The following is a 22,425-nucleotide window of genomic DNA, read 5'->3' as shown; positions in this document are numbered from 1 at the left end:
CAGGGGGACTTGAAACGTATAGAAAACTTGAAATCAGGGTACCTTAATTTTTTTTGGAAAGCAATACTTTCCTTACCTATGGTAATAGGGCAAGGAAAGTAAAAAACTACAAAACTGAACCTCGTTTACGAGTGTAAAATAGGAAAAAATACAATAGATTATGTGATTTCTTCTCAAAGGTAATGTTGAAATGTGCTCTGGAATCAATCAAAAGCATTATTGTGATGAGAAAAAGTTGACCGAAAGTTTCAGATGGGTTCCGAACCACCGAAGAAGCACACAAAAGTAACAGTGAAGCTGGAATCTACAATTTTGTACCCTCACACTTTTTGACAATTTTCATCTCTACTCTAACTGACAAATCGCAATTTCTGACAAATTTTAACGCTATTCAAGTCAAGGTCACGGCCAATCAAGGAGATAGGTCACCAAAAGTAAGGCCAAGGCTTTAACAATACAGCTAAAACATAGCTTCAACTCGGTCATTACTTCAAATAAACACCAGACCAGCATTTTCAAGTATGTGTTTAAAATCGGACAATTGCGTTCAATTGAAGCTCTTGTCAATTACGAAATACAGTACACAGAAAGTATGTGTTCAGCGATTTCATTGCAAACTGACAATATTGGTGGAATGAGAAGCTTCGAAGTTAATTATATATATTTTTTTTATATATTTGATATTTAAAGCATCCACTGACCTCCTGTCAAGTGACTTTTTAGAGTTTTGGGATGTCTTTTTGGAGTTTCTAAGCGACTTTTAGAGTTTTTAAGTGGCTTTCAAGAGTTTTCGAGTAACTTTCGAGTTTGTGAGAATCAAGAGCGTTTAATGACCAAATCTTATGCTTTTTGATGCGAGAAACACGAATTTGTTGTTGGTATTGCGAAATTTTCATCCAATTTAGAGATATTGACGTTTTTTGTATAGAAACTCTGCGATATTCCATTCAAACTCTGCAATCTTTATTTGCATTCTGATGCGCGAAGCTCAAATTTGATGTCAGAGTTGCAAAATTATTTACCGTTCTTCAGAAATTGACTATTTTTCGTTTGAACTTCACAATAGTCCATTCAAACTTTTGCAATCTCATGCATTCTGATGCGCTAAACTCGAATTTGACATCAGAATTGTAAAATTCTATACTGTTTCTGAGATATTGACAATGTTCATCAAACTTTGCAATTTCCTTCTTTAAATTCAGCATTCCGATGCTTTTTGAAGCGTGAAATTTGAATTTGGAATCAAAACTGTAGAATTCTATACCGTTTCTGAGATATTGACAATGTTCATCAAAACTTTGCAATTTCCTTCTTTAAACTCGGCAATCTGATGCTTTTTGGAGCGTGAAACTCGAATTTGGAGTCAAAACTGTAGAATTCTATACCGTTTTTGAAATATTGAAGTTTTATCTCCAAAACTTCGAGATATGCTATACAAACTCTGCTATCTTATGCTTTTTGATGCGTGAAACTCGAATTTGGAATCAAAATTGTGAAATTCTATACCGTAAAATTTTTCAATTAAATTTTTTATTTTTACAAATAATTGTAAAATTCTATTTGAGATATTGACGTTTGATCTCAAAAACTTCGTGATATCTTATAAAATCTCAAACTTGGCAATTCCATGCTCTTCAGAGCCTGAAACACGTATCTGGCATAAGAATTGCGAAATACCTGATCGTTTTCGAGATATCGCGACGTTTTTCCATTGAAACTATGGGAAATTCTATCAAATTCGTATTACTGGCATTAAAAACCGTAGAATTGCCAAGTTTCAATGAAATATTGCGAAGTTTCGATGGAAAAACATCAAATTTCTTAAGAACGGTTAAGAATTTCGCAATAATGATGTCATGCCACGGACCTGTCATGTCTTTTTTAAAGTTGAGTCATTTTACATTCAATTGATGAAAGCATTGATTGATTGATTGAGTACTTTATTTATGTAGATTACAATATATACTGGCTTATACACTTATATACAATAGCTTACAATACAGCAGAATTATAGATGAATTTACATAATACAGACTAAGAAAATAATTATTGAACTGTATAAGATATGAAAAAGCAATTTGTAATATAATAACTATAGATAATAGTTATATTGTTATGCATCTACATAAATTGGCGGAGCTTTGGACATATCAATGTCCATTCTTCGGGAAGAATATTAAAAATATCCTCCCCACTAACTCTCTACCAAAACTTTTGGGAGGAGCATTGGAGGATGATTGATTATTGTAAGGCATGCTGGAGTTTTCATGTGAATTTCACTATAGAAGGTGTAACGCAAGTAACCAAGGTTCAGAATTTACTGTAGAATAAAATGCCCGCTTGTCAGGTCAATTTTCCGTTTCGTTGATCTTTTGCTAGCCAGCTAGAAACCTGCTGAACAAGAGAGAAAAAAGACAGAATATTTCCGAGTGCAAAAACGGGAATGCTGAAATTGGGAAAAATTCGCTAACCTCCTATCGCTTTTTTCCTCATTATACCTCTCGCTTCCACTTCTTTTTCCCTCATCCTTCTTCAATGTAGACTAAATCACTTAATTTTTCCCCGTCAAAACCTCTGCATCTACCATCTCTTTTCATACTTCTGATTTTCTCTCAGTTTTACTTCCATTTTTGGATCTCGATTAAATTCAGTAACCACAAACCGCCAACGATTTCTTTTATTTTCTCGTTCATTCATAACTTTCCTCTTAACACCCCGCCTCATAATTTTATACGCATCGCTAAGCGACACAATAACATTTAGCTTTTAATCTTTATTCCACTTTCAACTGAAAATTACATTTCAGACATTCTATTCAATTTACTTAGCGTTCAGTTCTGAAGAATTTGATAAAGGTTTCGAATGTTCCCACCGTTCAATTGAATTAATGGTTGAACAATTTTTACTTTCCTTGCCCTATTACCATAGGTAAGGAAAGTATTGCTTTCCGAAAAAAATTAAGGTATCCCAATTTCTAAATCTCTATACGTTTCAAGGCCCCCTGAGTCCGAAAAAGTGGTTTTTGGGTATTGGTCTGTATGTGTGTGTGTGTGTGTGTGTGTGTGGTGTGTGGTGTGTGTGTGTGTGTGTGTGTGTGTGTGGTGTGTGTGTGTATGAGTGTATGTGCGTCTGTGTACACGATATCTCATCTCCCAGTTAACGGAATGACTTGAAATTTGGAACGTAAGGTCCTTACACTATAAGGATCCGACACGAACAATTTCGATCAAATGCAATCCAAGATGGCGGCTAAAATGGCAAAAATGTTGTCAAAAACAGGGTTTTTCGCGATATTCTCGAAAACGGCTCCAACAATTTTGATCAAATTCATACCTGGAATAGTCATTGATAAGCTCTATCAACTGCAACAAGTCCTATATCTGTAAAAATTTCAGGAGCTTTGCCCCATCTATGGAAAGTTTGATTTTAGATTCTCAATTATCAGCCTTCATATACAATTTAAACAAAAAATTCTCAGTGGAAAAGATTAAGCATGAAAATCTCTACAATTAATGTTCAGTAACATTTTCACTTAAAATTGAAAATAAGCTCGAAATTTGAGAAAATGTTATCATTTCAATTGCAAACTGTTGGCAACTGTTAATTCTATTGAATCATTCACTATGAAGAGATAGCAGACTTCGTGTGTCTCCACTGTTATTGTCTTGTCACCAGCTGTCTTGGATCTTTGAATTTATGCGCGTGAACACTAGCGTCAAGTGATAAATTTTCATAACGGCAAGGAAAGTTGTGTGAGTGCGCCACACCACATTTTTTAAATAGACTGAGAGAAAGCAGTGATTTTGATGTCCGATCCGAATGTAAACCAATAAGAGTCCCGTATTTCGAGGATGCCGAAAATTCAACCAAATCACAATCTGAGCAACCGGAGAGCAGTAATTTATGTTAAAAGTCAACCAATAGGGGTCCAGGTACAAAAGATTCAACCAATCACAAGCTAAACAATTCCGGAGCAGAGATAATGTTGAAATTGAAGTTGTAGCTATGGTGAAAGTGATATTTTCGAGCTCAAAATTTAAGTGATTTTATTCTATATTTTGTGAATATTTGAAGTTTGGTTTTTGTTTTAACGGAAGTTTCATTATCAATCTATCTAAATTTGAAATTCTTTGTTTTATTCTGATTCATAGTTTCAGATTGAAGATTTGGTGTTGAAATTGGAGTGAACTTAACCTACATAATATTTTGACGATTTGTGACAAAATCAGGAAATTGAAGAAGTTTTGGGCAATAGCCTGGTTTTTCTTTTCCGACTATTATATTGTTCGCTCTATCTAATATATAAATAAATAAATGTTAAGACTAAGCCAATAGGAGTCCATATACAGAGAATTCAACCAATCACAAACTAACCAATGAGAGACCGGTAATTCATTATCTTCTTCAGAACGTGAGCCAAATGAAGTCCAATTAATGTAGAGTGAGTAAAAATAACTATAGTGAGATTCACGTTATAATGGCAGTATTTGATTAACATAGGTGTTGCTATCCTTGTCTATCATACGACAAAGCAGATAGCGCTATCCTTTTCTAGCTTTGTAATGTTGCCAGATTGTTTATTACCAATGTAGAGATATGATTAACAAAATATTAAATCTCATTATTAAGGCAGTGGAAAGGTAGAATACCGCAACGCTGTTTTCTTAACTTTCTCCATTTCCATTATAACGTGGACTTCATTGTAGCTAACCAATAAGAAAACAGATATTTTGTTGATCATGGATTTTCCTAACTTTCTCCGTTACCATCAACTCCAACCGTTACCAACTTTCTCCGTTGCTATCCTTGTCTATCATACGACAAAGCAGATAGCGCTATCCTTTTCTAGCTTTGTAATGTTGCCAGATTGTTTATTACCAATGTAGAGATATGATTAACAAAATATTAAATCTCATTATTAAGGCAGTGGAAAGGTAGAATACCGCAACGCTGTTTTCTTAACTTTCTCCATTTCCATTATAACGTGGACTTCATTGTAGCTAACCAATAAGAAAACAGATATTTTGTTGATCATGGATTTTCCTAACTTTCTCCGTTACCATTATAACGTCGACTTCACTGTAGCTGACCAATAAGAAAGCAGATATTTTGTTAATCGCCAATAGGGAGCCTGATACACAAAACTCATTAATCACAACCTAACCGATGATATAGATAGCAGTGGCTTTGTTCATCAAAAGTAAGCACAGAAGTCCCAATACAAAACAATCTACCAATCACAAACTAAATAATGAGAGAGCAATAATTTTGTTGTTCAAAAGTGATCTAGTAAGAAACCAGTTGGAAAATGTTCAATTTTTATTTATTTATTCATTTACATTAATCAATGCACAAATCAAATACATGATTAGAAAAGGACCAACAGGCCCAGCCCAAAACCGTTCCCTTTCAGAATTTTGATAGTAGTAAGCCAATAGGTAGCCAATAAGATAGGTAATGTTGCTTCACTTTGAATCAAATTCCGAGTCCAGAAATATACAAACCAAAATTATGAATTTAATTAGATTGAAAACAGAAAAGAATAAAAATATTGCACCAAATTGTAAATTGTAAAGACTTGAAAAAATTGAATTATTTAGAAATTTAGAAACCAAAAAACCAATCTAAACTCACTCTAATTATTATCACAAGGTAATGACAATCACAATTTTAGAGAAGTGATTTTATCATAGAATCCTGAATCAATAGAAGACCAGAAACATACAATTCTTCAAATCACAAGCTATTTCTGCACAGCTAGAGTGCAATGATTTTGTTGTTCAAAAGTGAGACGTAAAGCCCGGTTGCACAAAATCCGGTTTAAATGTTAATCAAGATTAATTTCACGAGAACCACTCGAGATGAGCTTCACTGATTGGTTCTCGTGAAATTAATCACGATCAAAATTTAACCGGCTTTTGTTCAACCGGACCAAAGAGGCCGGAAATAAGAAGATTAAAGTACTGTTGTAGATATTCTAGAAGAATATCGCAATGAAAACGTCCTCAACAAACCATGACCATTCATCATCAATCATCAACAATACCAATCAACATTGATTAATAGCCCGAGACAAAATTGAAGCAATAAAACAAAGGGTACAGACAGCTTTCACGAGTTCAACCACCTTCCAAAACTGGGGGTTCCCCCTTTTTTCGCTGGTATTGTGCCCTTTATGACGACTCACCCCAATCCGTGGAGAATTTGGGAAGTTGGGGTCGTCTAACCACCCCCCCCCCACCAACTGAAACACGTGCTTTGTGGAGGGAGGAGTGAGAGGGAGGGGTTTATCGATTTGTGTACAACAGGCCTCTACCACAATTCACAAATCACTTTTCCGACCCGGCTCGCTTTCACTCATGCTTTCACAACTTTCCTACCAAGATGTGTTTCTTATTTTCTTCGTTTTGGTTGTCCTTTGCCATTTTTCTTGTTATTTTCCGAGTATTTTGTTGCTATCTTTCCTCCTATCATTCAGTTATATCCTCAGTCCATACATTGTAAAATAGTTTGAATGGTTAGCTACGAGTTAAGTTAACAAGAATTAGTATCTGCTAAGTGGATATATCAGCTTATTGTAATCCAATCTCATAGCTAATAAGTATAATAAAAAAAACAATATCCTATTATATTAAGCGAGCAATTTCTATATTTTTATAAATTTATATCTGGTTATTTATGTTCAACGGATCTCGAAAACGTCTCTAACGATTTTCACGAAATTTGGAACATAGTAGGTTTATGATATAAAAATTCGATTGCACTAGGTCTCATCCTTGGAAAAACTCGCTGAACGACATTAAAAGGATAATTCATCCTTGGCTGAAACAGCTGTGGATAGTAAAAAAGTGAGTGAGCGAGTGAGTATGTGAAAAATCAAAATATCGCATTCCCGAAATTCTTAAGATGACGTATAGCCAGCTGTGAAATATAAACACGATCATTTTATAGGATTGTGTTCTGTTTATCAATAAATAAAAATAACGAGTAAAGCTCGGTGCCCCGATATTAGAAAATATGAAGTACCCTTTATGTTTAAAACATTTAAAAACTTTGAAACATTTTTCAAACAACTAGTTTCAGCCTACTTAGCCTTCGGTTATTAAACTTGAAAATGGCCTAAGTGGGCCGAAACTAGTTGTGTAAAACGTTTCAAAGTTTTTAAATGTTTTAAATAAAAAGGGTACTTCCTGTTTTTATATTGGATTTATTAATTTTAATAAAGTAGCCCATACAAGTGAAGTTATTCTAAAAGTTTACAATTTATTGAATGGTTAGCTAAATTTCCAGTTATTATGAGAATCAGTGTTGTGTATATTGTAAAATATAGCATATATTGTAATCTAAATCAATAAAAATAATTTAAATCTAATCTAATAATCTTGTTTAACATTATTTCTTTCTATTCATCGCCACATTCACCCACCCTACAATCTCTCCATTAGTCCATTTGGATAAAATTTACTATTCTCTATTCTTCATTATCAATTTTCACTAACCGTTCATTCAGTGTTTATAATATTTTTTGTCTTCATTTTCTTTTTTCTCCTCGTTTCCCTCCTCTCTCCTAATTCCTTTCAAACCTATTTTACTTTGTTTTTACAGTTCCACTGTACTCAATATTTTCCTCACAGTTCTTCCTTCAATCATTTCTTTACTTCACTTCAACTTCATCAGTTGAAGTAGAACATGGAGTAAAGTTTATTGACCATTTTTTCTTTGTCTGAAAAAACATTTACAATTATTATAACCATCATAATTTTTCTAATTTGCTCTTTGTTCATTAGACCATTCTTCTGAAAACACTTTACTTATAGATGGAATTAAATAGAGAATGCATTTATTCAAATGCTTATCAATATATAACTATTATTTAACGAAAATCCTGAATAAATGCTACAAATCACCCCGAAGACTTCTGCTACTGCAGACATTGACAACAGGGTTAACAGCTAGATGGAAATTAACTTTACTTATATGAGCTACTTTTGTACAAATTCATGAAAACATTTTAAATAAACATTCGTTGAAATATTTCAAAGTTTTTAATAATAAAGGGTACTACAAGTTTTTATATTATTTTTATTAACCATTCTTCTTGTCTTTTTCGACCAAATCAAATACAATATTACATCAAAAACAATATCATCACCTTCATTTCACTCTTCTTCTTCTTATTTTATTACTCAACTTGATCTCTGTTCTTCATCAATACTTCCCTTCTTCCCCACGTCCTCTTCCCATCTATTTGCAGGATCTTCTTACTTTCCTGTTCCTAATCTTTTACCACCCTTCTCACCATATCTCTACCCTCTTCCTATCTGTCAAGATTGCTGTTACATCAGCATTTGCCAGTTCTATGGATGTTCTGGGGTGCAACCAAACGGGGGGTTTTCGTTGAGCGCATATTATTTGTACTTCAACACCTGGCTGGCTCGGCAACTTCCATGTTTACACTCTCGACTCAGCCTTCAATATTCCCCGAATTCAGAAGCCCTGTCTGTTTACCAAGTTGCACTTCTGCTTTCCTTCTTCTTCATCAAGATATTCCACTCTTTCTCTCTTTTTTCATCAAGATATTAGAATCTTGCTCCTTCTTCATCAAGATATTTTACTCTCTCTCTCTCCTTGTCCTCCATGAATACGAAATATTTTCTTCTTCTTCTATAGAATCAAATATATTCTATTATTTATCTTTATCATCCAGATATTCCACTCTCTCTCTCTCCTTGTCCTCCATGAATACGAAATATTTTCTTCTTCTTCTATAGAATCAAATATATTCTATTATTTATCTTTTTCATCCAGATATTTCACTCTTTCTCTCCTTTTTCATCTAGATATTAGAATCTTTCTTCTTCTTCATCCAGATATTCTACTCTCACTCTCTCCTTGTCCTCCATAAATACGAAATATTTTCTTTTTCTTCTTCTATAGAATCAAATATATTCTATTATTTATCTTTTTCATCCAGATATTTCACTCTTTCTCTCCTTTTTCATCTAGATATTACAATCTTTCTCCTTCTTCATCCAGGTTTTCCACTCTCTCTCCTTGTCCTCCATAAATACGAAACATTTCTTCTTCTTCCATAGAATCAAATATATTCTATTATTTATCTTTTTCATCCAGATATTTCACTCTTTCTCTCCTTTTTCATCTAGATATTAGAATCTTGCTCCTTCTTCATCCAGATATTTCACTCTCTCCTTGTCCTCCATAAATATGGAATATTTTCTTCTTCTTTTATAGAATCAAAAATATATTCTATTATCTCTTTCTTCATCTAGATATTCCACTCTTTCTCCTCACCACACTATCTCCACCTACATATTATTTTCCTAATCCATACGTCAACTTGAACTTCTTTCTCAGTCTCTCTTTATCTACAATATTTACTCCTTTCTCTTTCTCCATCTCCACCATCAATATCGTTATGGATTTTTATTTTTCTTTCCATTCTTACTTATTCCCAATATTCAAACTTTGCTCTTTAAGTCTTTCTACAACATCCTCGTTCTTTTCATTTGTTTCTCTCCACCTTCTCATCCTTTTCCACCTTCATCTCCTCTTTCTACCTCTATTTACTTCTCCTTTTTTACCTACATCTTCAATTTATCAAGTTTTATTTCCTCCTTGCCTCATGCATTGCCCTTCTTTCCTCTTCTTCTCCTTTTTCTTTCTACAACACCTTGAATCCTGATGAAGGCTACAACAGCCTTCTACTTTACTAGGTTCTCCTCCAAAATCTTCTTCTCTTGTCTAATCGCTTCTTTCCTTTTTCTTCGTCATCGCCTTCTATTTTGTAGAATCTTTGTACTTTCTTCTTTCATATCAATTTTATTATTCTACCTCTGTTTTTTTCAAAATCTTCTTCTTCTCACCCATCTTAAACTGATTCATTGCTTCACCCACTCACTCTTTTTCCGTTCTCACCCCTTTTTTACTACCGAACCAAGTCGTAAGATACATAATATTAGGTTTACGTCTGTTTACGTTCAACGTTCCCTCCTAACTTGATGCCACAGCCACAGGTCTCATGGCCTGGATTTACAACTAAATAAACTGTGAGGTCACGGGTTGAGTAAATACTACTTGTTCATATTGGCGTATGAAGGAGACTCTTTTTTCCTTTTATATTATCCTTGAAATGCAAAATTTCCAAAAACCTTGTATATACGTCGACGCGCAATTTGAAAAGGAACATACGTGTCAAATTTCATGAAAATCTATTACCGCGTTTCGCCGTAAATGCGCAACATATAAACATTTAAACATTCAAACATTTAAACATTAAGAGAAATGCCAAACCGTCGACTTGAATCTTAGACCTCACTTCGCTCGGTCAATAAGACAATATATTCATAATAATTATTATAAAATTTGTTACATGCAGTAATGACGAATTTGATCCTATATTTTTAATAAAGTAAGGTTAGAAATGGAGTAGCATAGAACTGAAGTAGAGACAATGAGCAAAAATGTCGTAAGGTCGAGAGACTGGAGTATCCTCGACTGGAGTCGTACGATTTAAGTCGAGGTAGTGTGACTTGAGCCTTAATCCTATTGTCAAGAAGTGTCAAATTACAAAATTATTAATAATTCTTTATAAATAAACTTTCAATTAGCCCTAGCAAAATACTTGAATTTACACGGTACTTTGTTTGTGACAACTTCATATTGACTCATTCATCAGTCCTTAACAGCGTTCACCTACATTTGTAGAAAACTGGTTCAACAAGATACATCCCACTATTACATCCAGATACGCAGCTACAATTAATATAACCTACAGTTAACTCCACTGACCCCGCAGACAAATCAAGCTGTAGCAAAACCCCATCAGTTCCAGCTATTATGTGGAAGTGCATGAATCAAGTGTATCATGATACGCATGTATAAAGTGTATCGTGATACGCATGTATAAAGTGTATCGTGATACGCATGTATAAAGTGTATCGTGATACGCATGTATAAAGTGTATCGTGATACGCATGAATAAAGTGTATCGTGATACGCATGAATAAAGTGTATCATGATACGCATGAATCAAGTGTATCATGATACGCATGTATAAAGTGTATCATGATACGTATGTATAAAGTGTATCGTGATACGCATGTATAAAGTGTATCATGATACGCATGTATAAAGTGTATCGTGATACTCATGTATAAAGTGTATCATGATACGCATGTACACGCGAGTAGTGGCACGGACTTGCAGAACGTCAGTGGTCGCGCATGAGCATTTTACTCACACTCACGCTTATGGCTCCCTAGACTATTAACAGTTGGTTTTGACAACGCTCTTTCAATATTTATTAATTTTAAATCTTTCTCAACGTGTTTTATGTTATTATATACTATTTAATAGTAACGTAATAATAATAGTAAATAATATAGTAAAAATCTGGTGTGGCGCACTCACACAACTTTCCTTGCCGTTATGAAAATTCATCACCTGACGCTAGTGTTCCCGCGCATCTCAAATCTACTATTCAAAGATCTGAGCCAACTGGTGACAGAACAATAACGCTGGAGACACACGAAGTCTGCTATCTCTTCATAGTGTATCATTTAATAAAATCAACAGTTGCAAACAGTTTGCAATAATTGGATAATCACATTTTCTCGAATTTCGAGCTTATTTTAGGTGAAAATGTTACTGGACATTAATTGTAGAGATTTTCATGCTCAATCTACTCCACTTGCTTTTCTTTGTTTCAATTTGTATCTGAAGCCTGATAATTGAGAATCTAAAATCAAACTTTGCATAGATGGGGCGGAGCTCCTGAAATTTTTACAGATATGGCAGTTGATAGAGCTTATCGATGACTATTTTAGGTATGAATTTGATCAAAATCGTTGGAGCCGTTTTCGAGAAAATCGCGAAAAACCCTGTTTTTGACAACATTTTCGCCATTTTAGCCGCCATCTTGAATCGCATTTGATCGAAATTGTTCGTGAAGCAATACTTTCCTTACCTATGGTAATAGGACAAGGGAAGTGAAAATGAGTCAAATAAAGAAGGTATATTCATTCCATTCATGAGTAGATTATTTTATACCATAAAACTGATAAATTCTAACAACAAATTTGCAGTATGTATTTTTCGAATCCCCTCCATGTATTATGTTATTATATACTATTTAATAGTATATAACTGGGTAATAATAGTATATAATAGTAACTGGGTAATAGTATATAATAACATAATACATGGAGGGGATTCAAAAAATACATACTGCAAATTTATTGTTAGAATTAATCATTTTTATGGTATAAAATAATCTACTCATGAATGGAATGAGTATACCTTCTTTATTTGACTCATTTTTCGACATCTAGATAGAATAAAAAGATAATGAAAGTTTAAATCAGAAGGAATATAAAATAGGAAGATAATACCTATATATTGGAATTAGTCAACGTTCATTCTGTCATCCTCAAACTGTTCAAGGACTCAAAATGTTGAAGATTGTCTAGAGGACAGTCACAGCGAAGATTACATGCCAACCTTGGAAAATAAAAATTCTCAAAGCTACATACAAAAGTTACAATTGTGCGGCAATTTGCCGCGGGCGCGACTACTCGTGTGATAAGTGTATCGTGATACGCATGTAGAAAGTGTATCGTGATACGCATGTATCAAGTGTATCATGATACGCATGTTTAAAGTGTATCATGATACACATGCATCACGTGGAACATGTGTATCAAGCATAAAATACAACCTACACAAATATGTAGCCTAAAGAACTGGGTAAATGTATAGTAACATAGTGAGCATACAAATTGTCAGCATATCCTTGTAAATAACATTGATTCTTCCCATTAACCCAATGCTGACTGTTCAAAGTGAATCTTACTCTAGTAGAGACGACCTGAATTGATACGGTGTTTGCGCATGGGGAATGCAGTAAGTATTCTTTCCTCCATTTCCTTTCTCCTTCTTCCTCTTTTTCCCAACATCTCCATCCTCGTCCTTCCACCATTCTCTGCGTATCTTCATCCTTTTCTTCCTTCCGCGTCTTCTCTCGCCTGTCATTACCACCAGCACCACTACTACACAAGCATCATAGAGGAGACCACATCCTAACCAAACCTAACATTCTTTTATGGGACCGGGATACTTTACAATGAGCATTCCAGCCAGTCATCTGACAAGGAAGATGTACATCAGGTTTAATCGCATCCGCAGAAGCCGAACCAGAGAGAGAGAGAGAGAGAGATGAATAGAGAGAGGGGGAGAGATACTTCCACAATTAAAATCTAGTATATATTCGACAACAAGACTACTCTAAAATTGACAAAAATACTTAAGAAACTTGACAAAAATAGTTAAGAAACTGTCATGAATTCTAACTAGTAAAGACTTCTTGATAGGAGACTATCAAAGGAGTCCTGGAAACTGTTATAATAGTACTTGATAGTTGATTCATTCAGTCAAATACATTACGATAATGCATTTAGCAGTGTATTGCTTTGAATACTAATTTTGAGGAAAGAAATACAAGAATTTGTTTTGAATATAGTAGAATAGTAGTAGATAAGCATTACCAAAATAAAATAAGTTCAAGTCATTACCAAAATTGTTGTAATGAGAGAGTACAAAATGCATATTGTATTCAACACGAAACAAAATATTTGTGAGTGGGAAGGACAGGTTTTATGTTTTACAGCTGTGAACACTGAAAATGTTTGGAAAAACAGTAATTTTTGTCTGACAAACAATGATTGTCCAAACTTTTTAAAATGTCAAACAAAAGAGGTTAATTCCCAATTTTGCTACAATTATCAACAATTTTAATTCAACACTATTGAACATATTTGAATCAACCTCGAGTCTTTCACCTTCGTAAATTTTACCATCATTTTTTTTTTTACAAACTCCGTCGTTTAATTGGCTACACAATACAGTGTATTTCCAAATTCTCAACCAATATTCTAGGGCATTGTTCCTGGGTACGAAACACGGCTTAATTACTCACAAAGCTGTGTAAGAACTAAGGACATTCAGACAGTTTAAAATTGATATTCAGATATATTTTGTACCCAGGAACAATGCCCTAGAATATTGGTAGGGAGTTCGAAAACACCCAGTATAAGTGTAATCTTTGGAATTGAGAATTAAAATAGTCGGTAATCTAACAAATCGACATTTTTTGTACGAAGAAAACTAAACCCAACCTTTACAATGCACCTTATACACTCTCATTTTCTCAAATCAACCTTATATTCAGAACTAGCCGTCAGGCTCGCTTCGCTCGCCATATCCGTCTAGCCAGGGGGCTCCACCCCCTGGACCCCCGACTGGATTGTCCAAGAATGAGATTAGCAGGCTCGCTTCGCTCGCCTGCATTTTCATCATGTTAGGACAATCCAGTCGGGGGTCCAGACTAAACGTCTGGCTAAACGGATATGGCGAGCGAAGCGAGCCTGACGGCTAGTAATATGATATTCCCAGGATTGAAGTAGCAGTGCCCAATCAATTTTTCCTCGATAAATGCATTTAAATCTTCAACTTGGTGCCAACCTAACAAAGTCAACTCAACTTAATGCCAACCTGACAAAATTATTAATTTAGTTGCCAGTTAACAACTGTTTCGAAGAGGTACTCTCACTAGATTATAGTTCTATAGTAACATATGATATGGAAATTTCAATTATAATTAAGAGATTGGGAGAAGAAGAATATACATGCTAAAAGACGAACTTTAAACCCTTAAAAACAACCCTTAGAGTTAAAATATTGCCAAAAGATTTCTTAGTGCGCCTATAAAGGGTCAACTGAACATACCTACCAAATTTGAACGTTTTTGGTCCGGTAGATTTTTAGTTATGCGAGTGAGTGAGTGAGTGAGTGAGTGAGTCAGTCAGTCAGTGAGTGAGTGCCATTTCGCTTTTATATATATATAGATAGATTCCAACAACTCAAATGAAACAGCTGATTCAGGCATCAAACCTTCATGCTTTGGATGTAGAGGATATCAAGAGCTACCACTCTACACTGGAGGTTGATTAGAACTATAAGCCTTAATTAGAATAGAAAGCATAGAAATGATGCGTTATTCATAAGGAATGCTAACATTTTAAAGTGAATCTTACTATAATGATCAGGAACTATAATGATCATGACATATGGTTGGATTTACAGTGAAAATGCAAGCTCACAATAGTTTCGTCATACTAGCGATCATTTTATAGTTATATGGGAAGGTTTTACATTTTATTATAAGTTATTGTTTATGAATTTCTAATTTGCTTTGTTAATAACATTCATTCAAAATATTATTTATTTATATTTGTTTATTATGTAAGTTATTGCAACATAGTAAATGGGAATTGTATTTTTTTCAATATCCCTCAAATAGCTTAAAGCTAGAGGGATTAAAATATATAAGAATTTTGTATTTAATGAGATGTGTATTGAAATTGAAATAACTTGAAATTGAAACTACTGAATAATATTGTTTATAGATAAACTTACTGAATAATAAGTTCATGAATAATATTCATCGTGGAGATTCACTTGAACTATCAGTATCGGTTAAACCGAGAACCAATTATGTTATTTGCAGAGAATACTGTCAGTTTAGAGTGAATCTTACTATAGCTATGACAAGCTCTTCAATTTAAATTGGTCTTTTGTGCAGCACTTGACCCAATATCCGTGGCAGTATTGTGGTGGCAGTGGCAGTGAGATTCACTTTAAACCGTCAGCATTCCTTGTAAATGAAATCTAGGCTTCCCATTCAATTTATGCTGACAGTCTGAAGTGAATCTCCCCATAGAACTACTGTATGATGAACTATGCAGCAAAGAACCTATACGTTTCAGGAGAGATCACCGCTATCACTTCTTTGGAACTAAAAAGTTTAAAAAACCGCCAAATCAGTTGAATTTTTTGTATAATCAAATTCCTAAAAAAACCCTCTTCAAATTTGTCCTACACGGCACTGTTTTCAACTATTTGTCATCCAAGAAAGAATGGAAATCTTGGTAAAAATTGTTGTGAATATTCTATGAATTCAATAACAAAACAGTATGTCAGAAATTAAAATCCAATGATAGTATAGGGAGATGTTCCAGTCATGTTAACCAGTTTTGAATGTACGGTAACGGTAATTCATAAAACAGAAATTCAATTGTAATACAAATGTATAGCTGTTACAAACAAAGAAAAATATATAATATTTTATTTTTAATATTTTAATATCAGATATTAAAATCCAATAATAGTACAGGGAGATGTTCTAGTCATGTTACCCAGTTTTGAATGTACGGTATAATTCATAAAACAGAAATTCAATTGTAATACAAATGTATAGTTGTTACAAACAAAGAAAAATATATAATATTTTATTAGAGAGAAATCATAACCCTATTTTGGACATTTTAAAATGTAATCTAAATTTGGGAGAGAAATATTACAAGGAGTATCCTTAGTTTTTCTCTCTCGATCAGTGAGAGTAGATCAGTTCTTGTAAAAATAATGAATAAATTACTAATTTTTTAGTTACTGAAGAATATGCTCAAAATCTCCACCAATTGAAGTTTATTTATTTATCACATTGTGTACAAATACTTGAGATGAGGAAAGGCACAACAGGCTCATGCCCAAAACTGTCCCATTTCCAATTTATACTATACTGTCCAAATCAAAATGTTGGTTATGTCACTTTCACTTTTCAAAATAAAATTTATGCTCTTTAATACTCAGACTTCAAACGAGCAAATTTTGAACCAAATAGATACTATTAGAGCCTAGAATCAAAAAATCTAGAACAGTAACTTAATAATTATTCAAAAAGTCTAAATTTTGATTGAAACTAAAAATTTTCGAGCTAAAAACCTCACACTTTACACAAAATCACATTGATGTGAATCAAAGTTATACACTTTCTGACTCTTTCCACCATAATACTCATGTTCCATGACAGAAGACATTATGTTTATGAGAATCTAACATTAATCTGTTTTAAGTCTAAACATAACATTGCACAGCTTAAGGATAAATTAACTCATGTGTGTGTTTACCGATTGAGTAGGGCTACCAGCTTCGTGCGACAAAACAAAATTTCCCTTTATTGGAAATAAATTACCAAATGTGAATGTAAGAATGTGATAAAATATGTTGTTTGGAGAAAACTAGAAAATTGAATACCAAGGTACTTGTAATTCGTAATATTAACCAAAACTAAATAATACCAAAAATCCCTACGCTTCTCCAAGACTAAGGTGTACGAAAAAAAAATGATAAAATGTTTGGAAAAAACTAAAAAATGAAATACCAAGATACTTATACACCCCGAATAAACTAATATAGAAAATCCCTATGCTTCTTCAAGACTACGATGTATGTAAAAGTGTAGTTAAATATAGTGTTTGGATAAACTAAAAAATGAAATACCAAGATACTTTTAATTCTCAATGATGACCAAAAGTAAATAATTTCAAAAATCCCTAAGCTTCTCCAAGACTACCGTGTAGGCTATGTGAAAATGTTTCTAAATATGGTGTAAAAAAGAAATACCAAAATACTTGTAATTCTCAATATCGACGGGAGAGTAACTTACGTAGTAACGGTGAAACTGCCCATTGCGATTGTGAGTGGTTACTGGACAACTCACCTGAAACACAGAAAAACGGCAACAATTAACGATAACTTCAAAATAAAAATCGAGAAAAATTAAATCAAAGTTAAAGACTGATTAAAAATGTGAGAAAAATATAGTTCGGAACACAATTGATTAAAAAGATTGCTGGATAGCTTGTAAGATGAGAATATCCTGATAATCAATGATGTAATGTGACATCATCATACAACAAAATTGAATTCAAATTAGTTGACTGAGCGAAGTGAGGTCTAAGATTCGAGTAGACGGTTTTGTATTTCTCTTTATGTTTATAAGTTTAAATGTTTATATATTCCGAATTTACGGCGAAACGCAGCAATAGATTTTCATGAAATTTGACAGGTATGTTCCTTTTTGAATTTCGCGTCGACGTATAATAAGGTTTTCTGAAATGTATAATAAGGTTTTCTGAAATGTTGTAGTTTAAATATATATAAAAGGAAAAGGAGTCTCCTTCGAACGCCAATATTACCGTAGAAATCAGACTATAGAATTATTGATCATAAATCAGCTGTTGAGTGGATTATTGATTGCGTGCAATGACGCAAGCAATTGATAACTCGAAATAGCATAGTATTTTCTCCCCACTTTTCTCTGCTTTCAACTCGGTAAGCTTTTAATGATAGTAGCATAGTTGTTTACATCAAACTATTAGCATTGTCGGTACAACAACCCAAACAGCCATTAGTTGTTTACACACCAATATCTTGCCGACACGACAGGACAGGACATAATTTACTCTGATTGACAGTATTAGAGGAGGCTGTGGTTTATAACTACGCGAGGTCTACTGTTCACAGAACTACTAGTTATAGATTTTGTGAACACGACTTTGATCAATAGTAAAAATTTCAGTTCAAAGATTGAAGAAAAATACATCTCCGTTTACTGAAGATTGGTGATGTTGAAATACTGAAACACAATTAAAATACAATATCACTCTTTAAAATACAATTATCCACTGAACTGAAATTTACTAGAGATCTAGGTCTTGCTCCCAACATCAATAGCAAATTTCAAATTGTATAATGATGAATAATGTTTGGAAAGTCTTCACCAGAATCATCTACTACGCTATTCTACATAATTATATATAAATAAAAATCGAGCCTCAAATTTTGACATTCAATAACTTTTTTATGTGTGCACCGAATTTGATGATTTTTTTAGTTGTGTTCGTTATGTTCAGGACTAGGTATATGGCCTATCAAATTTATTATCCGACTTCAGGACTCTTTTCTACGGTTCTTCAAAGTTTACATGTAATCCTTATGGGAGAAGATTTGTAAGCTGGCCACACACAGAAATAAAAATCAGCTGTTATAATCTTTGCGTCATCCAACAGCCGTCGGTAGATAGTAGACAAGAGTGTGTGCTGCTCCATAACCGGCCATGTATTTTATTCCAAACGCCCCGATTAAAAACAAAATGACTATTCTGTGTGTAACCATCCAGCAGTGCGGACTCAGGTTAAAGACTTACATGCGCTAAAGACATTGCTTTGTTTCGAACAATTGTGATGTCTTCGGTGTTTAGAATTATTGATTTTTCGTAAATTATTTATTTTGCAGTTGGAACATTATGTATATAATTGAAATCCATTAAAATTGATAATTGGAATAATATGAATAATAGCATCTGTTATTCAAAACCAATAGCAAGAAGCACCTGGATGCAAAATGCCGCATCGCGCCTCCTCAGGTGTGCTTCCAGCTAAAGTTTGTCATGAGATGCATTAAACTATTTGGCGGTACGAAGTTCGCTGGGCCAGCTAGTAGAAAATAATTATTGGATTTTCATCATGTAAAATTTTGAATAAATCAATTTGACTGACTTTTATTACTGAGACGGTATTTATTCCATCGAACTACTTCCTGTATTTCTTGTAAGGAAAGTATTTGTATTTTCCCATTTATTCGAAACATTGAGAGTATTACATCAATCAGGCTAGAAGACTGTATTTATTCCAACAAACTCCTCTCTCTCTTGTAAGGAAGGTATTTTTATTTTACCGGTACCATTTATTCGAAACACTGGGTGTATTACAACAATCAGGCTATAAGACTGTATTTATTTCAACGAACTCCTCACTTTCTTGAAAGGGAATGCATTTCTCCATTTATTTCTATCATTGAGCATTTTATATCACTCAGGCTGGAAGACCGTATTGATTTCAATGAACTCCACTTTTTCTTGTAAGGAAGGTATATGTATTTTTTCATTTTTTTTGAAAAATTGGGCATATCACAATACATAACTCAGGCTTGAAGATCGCACTCTTACTTGAAAAGAAATGAATTTTTCCTACAGTTACCTTGAAAAGTGGCCATTCCTGCACTGATTACAGAACGCAAAGAATCACTTTTCCGCTCTAGTGCGCAAAGTATTACTTTTGTGTACTCTTAATACTTTGCGTATTATCTTGCAGCCATCCCAATCAGCTGTTGACATTGTTGTGTATTTTGAATGCGAATTTGTTCTATCTATATTTTTTTCTGATTTTCAAATAAATAAAAATGAGAACTCAATAAATTATACATTTGAATATTATTAATTATTTCAAATAATATTATTTTTTTTCATTCATAAATCGATTGGTTGAAAAATTATTTAGAAATTAAGATTTACTCAAAATTATTCAAATTTTCAAATTAATTGGATTAATTTGTTTAAAATAAATTAAAGTTGTTATTAATAACAAAATTAAACAGACAAACATTTGATGGATTTCAGCCATCATTTTACCCATAATCAACCACTTCTCATATTCAATGGTCACTGTAGGAAAAATTTAATGTGAAATACGTGCGCAAAGTTCCTCTGCTGCACTCAAGAAACCATACCGCCCTCGCCTACGGCTCGTGCGTAAACGTTTCTTTCGGTGCAGCAAACTGTCACTTTGCGCACGAGTTGCACAAATAACTATCTCCATTTACTTCTACCATTGCGCATATTACATCACTCAGGCTAGAAGAAGATAGCAATTGATATAAGGAAAGTGACCGATAAGATATTGCGGTACTGATGAAAGTGAAACGGAGCACATTGTGGAACCAATCCATCATAAATGGCAATAGAAATGCTGCAGTAATGATGGCGGCGGCAGTCATATACCCAAGTGCCAATGGACACCATAAATGGATAAGTGAACCAGAGAGAGAGAGAGAGAGAGAGAGAGAGAGAGTGAGTGAGTGGGAGAAAGAGTGATTGAGAGAGAGTGAGTGAGAGAGAGAGAGAGAGAGAGAGAGAGAGAGAGGGATTGATTGATTTTGATTGAGTACTTTATTTATGTAGATTACAATATATACTGGCTTATACACTTATATACAATAGCTTACAATACAGCAAAATTATAGATGAATTTACATAATATAGACTAAGAAAATAATGATTGAACTGTATATGATATGAAAAAGTAATTTGTAATATAAAAACTATAGATAATAATTATATTGTTATGCATCTACATAAATTGGGGAGTGAGAGAGACAGACATAACAAAGAGGGAGAGAGAGAGTGAGTGAGTGATTGAGTACTTTATTTATGTAGATTACAATATATACCGGCTTATACACTTATATACAATAGCTTACAAGCTATCTCTCTAGTGAGAGAGAGAGAGAGAGAGTGAGACAGAAAGCGAGAGTGAAAGAGAGAGATAGATAGAGAGAGATTCAATTTAAATTGCCAGCATTAAACAAACCGGGAGTATTGATATTATTATTGAGGAAAACTGACTTGAAGTGAACCCACTTCAGGTTGATTAGGGAATATTAAATAATTGAATTAATAAATTGATTGAAAAAATGACACTAAAAAATGGCATGAAAGCTGAAACTAGTAGTATTTATTTAAAAAGTTTAAGAAAGGGTACCATGTAGTTATTTCTACAGAGTGAGTCATATGTTTCGGAACCACTCAATATATTGGAGACTGTTGTAGATATAATACTGTTAACTTTCTGGATAAGTTATTGGTCGAATACTCTACCTTTTATCGTACAACTGAATTTCAACCCCTCATAAGGGGGTGACTTAGGGGTTGTAGCTCGAATATTTTAAATGTAAACACCCATTGTGTGGTATATCATTTTGAAGGCTTTTTTGAAACAGGAAAGCTGGCATCAATAAAAATGTTCTATGATACTTGTATCCAAATTGGCGGCTGATTGAAGTTTCAGTTTTTAAAGAAATGAGGGGTTGTAACTTATTATTAAAAATTGTTTTTTAGTGGAAATAGACTAAATTTTAGGAAAGTGAAACCATAACCCTATTTCGGACATTCAAAATGTTATCTAAATTTGGGAGAGAAATAGTACAAGGAGTATCCTTAGTTTTTCTCTCCCAATCAGTGCTACTTTGTAAAAATTATAAATAAATAAAAATAGAATAAAACTCAGTTTTAATGTAAACACACATTGTGTTATACATCATTATAAAGATAAAGGCCTCTTTAAAACAAGAAAGATGACATCAATAGAAATGTTCTATGATATTTATATCCAAAATGGTTTGTATCCAATCATTTCTTTGAAAACTAAAATTTCAATCAGCAGTCATTTTGGACACAAGTATCTTAGAACATTTTTATTGATGTAATCTTTCTTGTTTTAAATAGGCTTTTAAAATTATGCACCACACAATGGGTGTTTGCATTTAAAATATTCGAATAACAACCCCTTATGAGGGGTTAGAATTCAGTTGTCAGTTGTACGTCAAAAGGTAGAGTATTCGACCAATAACTTATCCTGAGAGTTACAGTATTGTATCTACAACAGTCTCCAA

At 33.5% G+C, this 22,425-nt stretch overlaps 1 protein-coding gene across 6 annotated transcripts in view; it reads right to left on the bottom strand.

Moving 5' to 3' along the window:
• The window catches only part of LOC111062204 (tyrosine-protein kinase Abl), a 227,440-nt gene that overhangs the window by 86,135 nt on the left and 118,880 nt on the right, over window positions 1-22,425 (bottom strand). For 3 of the 6 annotated variants that reach the window (XM_039431667.1, XM_039431668.1, XM_039431670.1), the window contains one exon: window positions 17,582-17,635. The exons of the other annotated variants lie outside the window; for them this stretch is intronic. In XM_039431667.1, coding sequence (XP_039287601.1) covers window positions 17,582-17,635 — 54 coding nt within the window. The remainder of the gene's footprint in view (window positions 1-17,581; window positions 17,636-22,425) is intronic. 6 annotated transcript variants of the gene reach the window in all.

This window comes from Nilaparvata lugens, chromosome 6 (genome assembly GCF_014356525.2).
Source record: "Nilaparvata lugens isolate BPH chromosome 6, ASM1435652v1, whole genome shotgun sequence".
Taxonomy (NCBI): Eukaryota; Metazoa; Arthropoda; class Insecta; order Hemiptera; family Delphacidae; genus Nilaparvata; species Nilaparvata lugens.
This window is presented reverse-complemented; position numbering and strand designations above follow the sequence as displayed.